At 29.0% G+C, this 9,787-nt stretch overlaps 2 protein-coding genes across 2 annotated transcripts; one reads left to right on the top strand and one right to left on the bottom strand.

Moving 5' to 3' along the window:
• Nucleotides 1-602: 602 nt before the first annotated feature.
• On the bottom strand, nucleotides 603-2,457 carry LOC139786468 (uncharacterized). Its single transcript, XM_071725625.1, has 2 exons — nucleotides 968-2,457; nucleotides 603-889 (listed from the first exon to the last, which is right to left on the bottom strand). Exon 1 carries the CDS (start codon nucleotides 2,455-2,457, stop codon nucleotides 1,126-1,128), a length of 1,332 nt encoding a protein of 443 aa, XP_071581726.1. The 3' UTR covers nucleotides 603-889; nucleotides 968-1,125.
• Nucleotides 2,458-4,971: 2,514 nt separating this feature from the next.
• On the top strand, nucleotides 4,972-7,413 carry LOC139786471 (uncharacterized). Its single transcript, XM_071725627.1, has one exon. The coding sequence runs from the start codon at nucleotides 4,972-4,974 to the stop codon at nucleotides 7,411-7,413; it is 2,442 nt and encodes an 813-aa protein (XP_071581728.1).
• The last annotated feature ends 2,374 nt before the right edge of the window (nucleotides 7,414-9,787 follow it).

A 9,787-nucleotide genomic window follows, 5' to 3' on the forward strand; every position in this document is an offset into this window, starting at 1 on the left:
GATGAATGGGAGAAGTTTTTCCAACAAATTAAAAGTTGGGTAATATTAACTCACAAAGATGATAATGCAAATGCTTTAATTGAAACATTACATGATAAGGATGTTAATAATGGTAAATAATTTTTGTTATTAATATTTTCTGTCTCCTTAAAAAATATATTTAAGTAAAATAAAAATATTAAGCTAATTTTGTTCATAAAAAATTTCGTAAAATTTGCATATCTCTGCAATAATCTTAATTGTGACATATATTGTACAACTCTGAATAACATAAAAAATTGTATTCATCATCTATAAATAGTTTAAAATTTTCCTAATACGTATATACAAAATAAAGTAGTTTTCCGAATATCGAATAATATGGATATAATAAAGTTTATTTCATTAATTTTTATGCATAACACGGGTTGTAAATAAACAGTTTTACATTGGTTTTTGACTTCAATGCAAAGTGTATTCTTATTTTGTTTTGCGTTAAAGTTGAAAATCCTCTAATATTTTATTCATTACTTTTTCAATAAAGCATATAGGCTCTCTAGATTAATACAATGTGAATAGGTGAGGCAATTAGAGCCAAGCGCGGTAGTCAAAGCGCAAAACAATTTAAAAGTAATAAATAGATATATTAACGAACGTTTCGACACATTTTTCGTGTCCTCTTCAGCGTTAAAAGTTACATAGTCAAAAACGAAGATTTACAGAAAGTCGAGTATAAGGCGTAGTCATCGACAAATAAAGTATAAAGGACGCAGTCCAAGAATAAAATTAAATCAGGATGTACCATAGTCGAAAGCCCGACATGCCGGTGTGCAATCGCTCCACATCCATCTCATCCTCGAATAATCTCGCCAGGTTGAAAGACCAAGTGGGTGAAAGATTCGAACCATGCCTGTACCATTAACGAAGTCACGATGTGGCAAGGGCGTAAATTATCTATGTTGATTAGATGACTAATGAATTTACTTACGGAGCAACTGCAGACCAGAATATCGCACCGCGAAAGCGACAAACGCCTCACATTGTAACGAGCTAACCGTTCGACGCGTCGCGAGTGAGTGAAGCATCGGTAGGAAGGTTAACACAATATACACCGAGGGAGGGGATAGATTATCGTATACAGTCGTTCTAAATTTTTGACAGTCTCTCGATCACACTTAGATACGTGTCAGGCAGACCCTCAGCATCAGTCTGCAAATTCAACCCTTTCGCCTGCCTTTTTATACATATCATCTCAGAAACTGAACGTTTATAATAATAGGATTCGTGGTCTAAAATTTCAACGTTCTTCCAATCGAAATCGTGATTACATTCTACTCTATGCTCGGTTATGACAGAATGATTCGGAGTATTCCAATTAATATGATTACGATGCTCCCTAATTCTAGTTTGCAATTGCCTACTAGTTTGGCCCACGTAAGAAGCATCGCAATCATTACAATTAATCTTATATACTACGTTACATTTATTAGACCGTGGAAGACTATCCTTCTGCGCCTTGATGAATGTGCGCATCTTATTTAGGCTGTTATACGACAGTCTCACGTTCAATTCCCTTATGGCGTTCTTAAATTTTTCTGTAATCGTCGGGATGTACGGTAAAGTGAAAAAAGGAGCAACCTCCTCTTCATTCCGTCTCACATTCGTATTCGAGTCTCTGTTAAATAAAAACTTAAGACGCTCGCGCAAGATCCCATAGATGAATTCCAGTGGATAACAATTATTAAGTAAGATTCCAATGACCAGACTGAGATTCTTAGCATGCAAGGACGGGTGCGATAACAAAAATGCTCTATCTATTAAGCCTATGGCCGTCCCTCTTTTTTGGCATACCGGATGCTGCGACATAAAATTTAGATACCTGCCAGAAAAAGTTGGTTTATGGAACCAATCAAATGTTAGCCTATTGTTGTTCAATATCATCGTGATCTCCAAAAAATTTAACTTATCATCTTCACCGATTTCTATGGTGAATTTCAGCCTAGGATGGAAGGAATTAAAAACATCTAAGGTATGCTGCAGCAAAGTCGACGGTGCCGCCAGTGTTATGTCGTCAATGTATCTTTTATAAAAAGGAGGGATGTATTTTAAGGTGCAAAGAGCTATAGTTTCCAAATCCTGTAACACAATGTCAGCAGCCAAGGGGGAAAGAGGAGAACCCATGGGAACCCCGAAAGTTTGCCGATAAATTTTCCCATTGAACATAAAAAAGGTGGAATTTAATATCAGCCTGACCGCAGTAAAAAACTCCGATTTCGGTATATTGCAATTTTTGGCAATAAAATTCCATCTGACCGATATGCTGTCCAGAACCCTTTCAATGGGTACATTCGTAAATAAGGAAACAACATCCAATGAGATCAATTTGTAGCCATCGTTGACATGTATGCTCGCAAGTTCTTCCACTAAATCGATGCTATTCTTTACAAAGCTGCGGGCTATCGGGAAGCTTTTGAACATTATACGGTGGAGGAAGGAGGCCAGATCATATAGAGGGCTATTTATAGAGGATATAATAAGTCTAAAAGGGCAATTAGGTTTATGGATTTTAGGAAGTCCGTATGCCCGCGGTAAATTCCCGTCACTACAATAAAGAGATTTGTGCATTGATCCTGTAATATAATTCGCGTTCTTCCACCTAGTTAGTAATTCTCGTGAGCTTGAAATGAGTTTTTTCGTGGGATCCGTCTTGATGGGTAAGTAAGTGTTTCTATCATTTAACATCGTTTCAATTGCCGCAATATATTTATCTTTGTCGAGCGCGACTGTTACGTTCCCCTTGTCAGCCCTCGTGAGAATTAAATTCCTGTTATTGTTGAGAAATTTTTTAGTCGCGGCTGATAATTTGAGGATATTGTTATTAAAATTGTTTCTAGGGAAAGAATAATTAGGAATATTGTTGATGATGGGTGCCAATCGATTCCTCACTGCAGTCTGCTTAGTAAGGGGAAACTTTATCAAATTATGTTCGATGCTCTTAATGAACTCTAACGTAAGATATTGAGGCTTTGCCACAGGAAGGCTGAAATTATCACCCAGCTGTAATAGACATTGAATATCTCTCGGTATAGATGTCGATGATAGATTAATAAACCACTTATCATTGATTTCATTTAACGTTGATGGTGCTTCACTAACCGAATCCGGACTAATTACGACCTCTATCAAGGAATGGTCCGGGGGGGTCTGCAGAGGCTCAAAGGAGAATTTCATGCTTTGCTGTGTGGGCGGGATACTGCAAAAATACTTAATCCGCATGCTATTTCTAGACTGGTCAATGGATCTCGAGACAAGTAACGTAAATTTCTTGTCAATCCTAGCCCGTTGACTAACGAAGAATGAGTACATCGGCCCGCATTGTCTATTAAAAAATGAGTTACAAATGAACATCGGTATGTCTCCATATAACGAACTCGAAATTTTGAAAATTTGTGAGTGCGCAAACCTAACATAACAAAATGTGTCATTAAGTTCGATATGCAAAAGTTGCCTGGCGAATTACTTTTTGTTATCTTAAAAAATTTTAGTGGAGTGATTAAAGTAACATATTAGTAATGAACATTTTTACCTATCTAAAACTACTAATCCAAGAAAGTACCAGATAAACTTTCAGACTATTAACATAATGTTTTAATAGATAATAAGTGGCTGCCAATTTTTTTGTAATTTACTCCAAGTTATTTTCTTCATAAGACATGTCAGGGTCAATATTATTGCGAGAAAGGCAAAGGAAAAATATTATCTAATATTTATTACCTAATTTTTTTACTAATGTACAATAATTTTTAATATATTTTATTTTTTATTGTCTTAGATGGAAAGGCAGCTTTACAAATAATGATATTATCACACCTGATTCCTCCTAAGAAAATGATGCGTTGTAATAAAAAATTTTGGAAGCCATCCATATGGAATGCAAAAGATAGCATGATAAAACATGCAGTGGTTAGCATTATATTATTAATTGTTTTTTATCTTTTATTTATTTCGCTAGCTAAATGTTCAACTTAACACATTCTTTGCTAATGATGTTGATTTTTATATATAGAGTGCTCCGTTTTTTTCTTATTTACTGAGAAACACTAAATACCTGAACATTTACTTGCTATTAACTTTTTAATAAAGAGCGCACCAACTAAAACCTTTTACACATTGCTCAAAATGCTGACAGTGTATGTCTAAGTTAACATCATTGAAGGATATACATGTAAACAGATTGGATGAAATAGTTTTCTTCCAATTATATTCAAAGAGAATGAAAATTACGATGTAGTTTTGCAATTTTAATTAATTCAAGATATAGTTGAAAGAAAACTTTCAATTAATCTGTTTGTGAGTGTACGTTAAAGCTAAACTTTTATCATATATTGTAATACAATTTAAATATTTTGTCTTTTTGATTTTTATTTTCTTCTCATACTTTGATGTGTTTTACATTTGAGAAATATTACATGAAAAATCCGAACAAGCATAAGTAAAAACAATAAATTCTTATTTCATATCTGTTTTTTATAGCAATAATTATTTATTTATTTTCAGATTGCTGGTGATGTCACAAGAATAAGAGAAGAAAGAACACAACAATGTAAAGAACTGAATACGACGATTCAACCGTATATAATCATTGTAGGACCATCGTTAAAAAATATCCAGAATTCATATGTCTGCATTGATGATGTTCTGTACAATACTTCTTCGACTGTGGAAGCTATCGACGTTTGTTTCAAGGCGTTTCATGTTCTTCAACTCAATTACCCTGCAGCAAGTGAACATTTATGGATAATAATACAAAAATGTATCTATACATTTACTACTAAATGGGATTATGTTATTCCACATATACAACATATTATTAATAAATTTGAAAACGAAGTTGAGCCATCTACAAGTAAGGACATACAGTCATTGGAGTAAATTCAGGTTGGAATATAACTTACTTATTTTTTATTTAGGTCTAACTTAAGAAAATCTAAAATGCTTCGATGCATGTTTTGTTCTCGTTCTTTTTTATCTATGAATTATTTAATGGCACACATTAAATTTAATCATAAGTCCCATTTAAATTCCGAGGTTAAATGTAATTTCGAAAAATGCTCTCAAGTATATAATAATATATATTCCTTAAAACGACATATTTTATCCAAACATAAAAGTAATTATTCGCAAAATGTTTGTAAAGAAAGTTGTATGCAGAGAACAAATGTAAAGTACGCTGTAAATGATGCTGTAAATGATGCAAATAACATTTTTCATGAAAAGTGTAATAATATTATTGAAATAATCTCAACTACTTGCAACACAAATAATGATATGAATATAATAGATTTTAAGAAAAAGATTAATGAATCTGCTACTCATCTTGTAATAAAATTGTATGCTTATGGTACTTTAAATCGTAATATGATTCACGAAATTATTAGAAATTGTTCTTCATTTTATAATAGCATTTGCTTTCAATTTTTAAAAACAAAATATGAAAACATAGACGGTTTATGTAATATATTGCAGATAATAGAAAATGCGTTCGAAAATTTTAAAACTGAATATGTAACATTTCAATACTTACAAAATATAAAATGCTTGATAATGCCGTTAAGTAAAAAAATACATTCGTCTTTAACATTCGGTCAAATTGATAAAAGTAAAAAATGTAAAATATATCATAGAAAAATAACTATTGTGCCTATAAAAGAAGTTTTAAAAACATTTCTAGAAATTCCGAACGTCTTTTCCACAATAACTGCATATATTGAACAGTGTAAAAAAGACAATGCTATTGTTATTTCAATTATTCAAAGTACATTTTGGCAGTCTATTGAAAAGTTTGCTGGAGATAAAATTATTTTACCATTAGTTGTGTTTTTCGATGATATCGAAATAAACAACCCTCTTGGGTCACATAAAGGTGTAAATAAATTAGGTGCAGTTTATTGTTCAATTCCATGCCTACCTGATGAGTATGCAAGCAGATTAGAAAATATTTTCTTAATTCAACTTCATAATTATGTTGATCATAAGTATTTGGGAAATAAGATAATATTTAATCACATAATTGATATGATAACAGATTTAGAAAAAAACGGTATACAGATTACTGTAAATGGGGAAGAAAAAACAATATTTTTCACATTGAGTTGTATAGCAGGAGATAATTTGGGTTTAAATACTATACTAGGATTTTCAAAAAGTTTTAATTCAACCCACTGTTCCAGAATTTGTTTGGTTTCCAAAACAGAAATTCAAAAACAGGTGCGAGAAGATGTTAATATTATAAGAACAAAACAAAATTATACAACTCACTGTGAACAAAATATGTTCGGTATTAAAGAAAACTGTGTTTTTAATACTATTCCAAGTTTTCACGTAACAGAAAATTTGTCTGTTGATCCAATGCATGATCTATTAGAAGGAATTTGTCGATATGATATTGGAAAGATTTTGAATAATTTAATTAATAAAAATACATTTTTTACATTACAAGTTTTCCATGAAAGAATCCGATTTTTCAATAAAACTTCCTTTGGTGAAAATGTTGTTCCTCCAATACTGTTAGATTCTATACAAAAAGAGCATATAATTATATCAGCTTCAGAAATGAAAAATCTTGTTTTAAATTTGAATTTATTTATTGGAGATCTTGTTCCTGTCAATAACCAACTCTGGGATTTATATTTACTTTTGAGACAAATTCTATGTATTGTATTTTTACATGCTCTAAATATGGAAAATATTGACTTGTTAGAAGTGCTTATTTCTGAATATCTTTCTTTATATATTAAAATATTTCCTAATTCATTAAAAATTAAGCATCATAACTTATTGCATTATCCAAGAATTATGCGGAAATATGGGCCTTTAAAAATTATGACATGTATCAGATTTGAAGGAAAACATAAACAAATAAAAGAAAATAGTACAGTTTGTAGGTCACGAGTAAATCCCTCATTTACACTTGCTGTACGACATCAATTGCAGCTCTGTTACAGATTTTTTTGTAATGAAGGTTTTGCAGATCACGTATCTCTGGGAAACGTTATTTCGAAATTGCATTTAATAGACAGCTACAAATACTTTAAGAATCTTTTACCTTCTGATGACTTTAAAGACTACGATTCTGTAAATTGGATTATAATAAATGGGATCAAATATGATACTAATTCAGTACTATGCATAAATGTTAGCGATATTAACCCTGTATTTGGAAAAGTGAAACATATTATTATAAGTCCAACAAAGATTTTGTTTTTTATATTTACCAAAATAATAACTTTACATTATTGCCGTCATCTTAATGCGTTTGAGATAAAAGAAACGCAAGATTTAGGTTTTATATCTCAGAAAAATCTTCGTGATTGTTTTGTCTACTATATTCATGTTATGGCGGATAATAGAAGTTATATTCCAACAAATTTTTAAAATATTTGCGTTTTTATGTTATAAAAATTCATATTTTTTACATTTAAAAAAGGTAATATGCTTTTGTTTGCCTCATAAGACAATGTGTTAAATTTAGGTGCAATATAATGTTGCAATAATATGTAAGATATACAGTGTGTACTAAAAGTCGGGAAACGGTCAAATATTTCATAAACTACGGTTCATAAACTTTTGTCAGAAACATTTTTAAATAAAATTAATAGTTTATGAAATATTCGACCGTTTCCAGACTTTTGGTACACACTGTATGTATATGTATTTTGAGAAAAATATAACATACGGATCCACGATTTTAGATAATCAAATTATTTAGATATTGTAACCCTAATTAACATTTTGATTAATTACGATTTTTAGTTATGCATAATTGTGGGCCCAAAAGTGGGTTATTTACGTCTTCATTTTTCTCAGAGTATAGTAATACACATATAGAAAGAAAGTGATATTAACTTTTATTAATTGTTTGAAAAAAATAATTGGTTTTGTTTTTTACTCAGTAAATATGTGTATAATAATATGAACTAAAAATGTAATATGTATGTTAACTGCATATGAAATATACATAAATATTTTTGTATTTAACAACAATGTTTTAATTTAATAACTATATAAACCATTAGAAAAAATATTTTAAAATTATTGAACAAATATATATTTAAATATATTTTCAAACGTGCGTGTGTGTGTTGTGCTTGCATATAATATACATACATACGCCACATATATATATATATATATATACACATTTAGTTTTTAAATATATATTTGTTTAACAATTTGAAATATATATATATATTTATTTATTTCACAAATAAAATTTTTATTTTATTTTAATTAATCATTTATTTGAATACATATTTATTTTATTAAAAATAAATTAAAAGTTTGCTTTAGAGAAATATTTTGCTGAATCCAAAGAAGCTGTTCGCAAATTAAGTAAGGATTTTTTTGGGTGATATAATCCTTACTTAATTTGCAAACAGCTCTTTCGGATTCAGTAAAATATTTCTCTGAAGCAAACTTTTGATTTATTTTTAATGAAATAAATATGTATTCAAATAAATAATTAGTTAAAATAAAATAAAAATTTTATTTGTGAAATAAATTATTACTACAATTATGAATAGTATTTTTTAATTAAAAGAAATATTTTATTTATTAAAATAAATAATTTTTTAAAAGAAAAATTTTATTTTTACTTTGGAATAGAAATGTTTTTGATTTTCTATCATATTCATTTTACTCAATAAAATATTTACTTCAAGTATGAATATCATTCTTGATCTTAAAGAAATATTTATTTTATTTTATTAATTATTTTGTTTTTCGAAACTATGCATTTCTTTCTAATGAAAGATATTTCCTAATCTTCTGTTTATGATTTTCTTGATGCAATGAAATATTTGCTTCAACTATGAATATCATTCTTGATCTTAAAGAAATATTTATTTTATTTTATTAATTATTTTGTTTTTCGAAACTATGCATTTCTTTCTAATGAAAGATATTTCCTAATCTTCTGTTTATGATTTTCTTGATGCAATAAAATATTTGCTTCAACTTTGAACATCATTCTTGATCTTAAAGAAATATTTATTTTATTTAATTAATTATTTTGTTTTTCGAAACTATGCATTTCTTTCTAATGAAAGATATTTCCTAATCTTCTGTTTATGATTTTCTTGATGCAATGAAATATTTACTTCAACTTTGAATATCATCCTTGATCTTAAAGAAATATTTATTTTATTTTATTAATTATTTTGTTCTTAGAAATTGTCCATTATTTGTAATAAGAGATATTTTCTCATTTCCTGTTTATAGTTTTTTTATTTTAAAAAAATATTTATTAACAATTTGTATATTGTTTCCAGGATGAAGAAAATATTTCTTTCATTAAAGTTAATGTTAGTTTTGTCGTATATAAATATTTACTTAATTTATTTAAATAAGTACTTAAATTAAGAAAATGTATGCATTTAATTTAAGTAAATATGTCATTGGTACCCCTCAAATAAATAATTTTCTTGAATAAAGTAATATTTTTTTGGATCAAAATATTTTTTTTCTCAGTGTACTGACGCGTTTTTTGGCTTTAATGGCCAGAACTATTTGTTTAAACTATCAGGAACTCTAGAACTATTGAAAAGGAAGTCAGAACTCTCAATAATTTGTGAGTTTTCGCAAAATGAGACGCTAGCTTCACACACACGTCTACATCCTATCTTGAAATAGATTACCAAAAATGAATTATAATTGTCGAAATTTTCTCGCATTTTCTCGTATTTGTAGATACGACAAATTTGCACTTCAAAATTATAATGAAATGAACAAGATACGACATATTTATTTT

Source organism: Temnothorax nylanderi, unplaced genomic scaffold (genome assembly GCF_030848795.1).
Source record: "Temnothorax nylanderi isolate EJ_2023f unplaced genomic scaffold, tnyl_v1.0 TNYL_tig1047_pilon, whole genome shotgun sequence".
NCBI lineage: Eukaryota > Metazoa > Arthropoda > Insecta > Hymenoptera > Formicidae > Temnothorax > Temnothorax nylanderi.

What these genes read in the sequence shown, in the direction of transcription:
- LOC139786468 (XM_071725625.1), bottom strand. Translation starts at nt 2,457, where the DNA reads ATGTTCAAAAGCTTCCCGATAGCCCGCAGCTTTGTAAAGAATAGCATC.
- LOC139786471 (XM_071725627.1), top strand. Translation starts at nt 4,972, where the DNA reads ATGCTTCGATGCATGTTTTGTTCTCGTTCTTTTTTATCTATGAATTAT.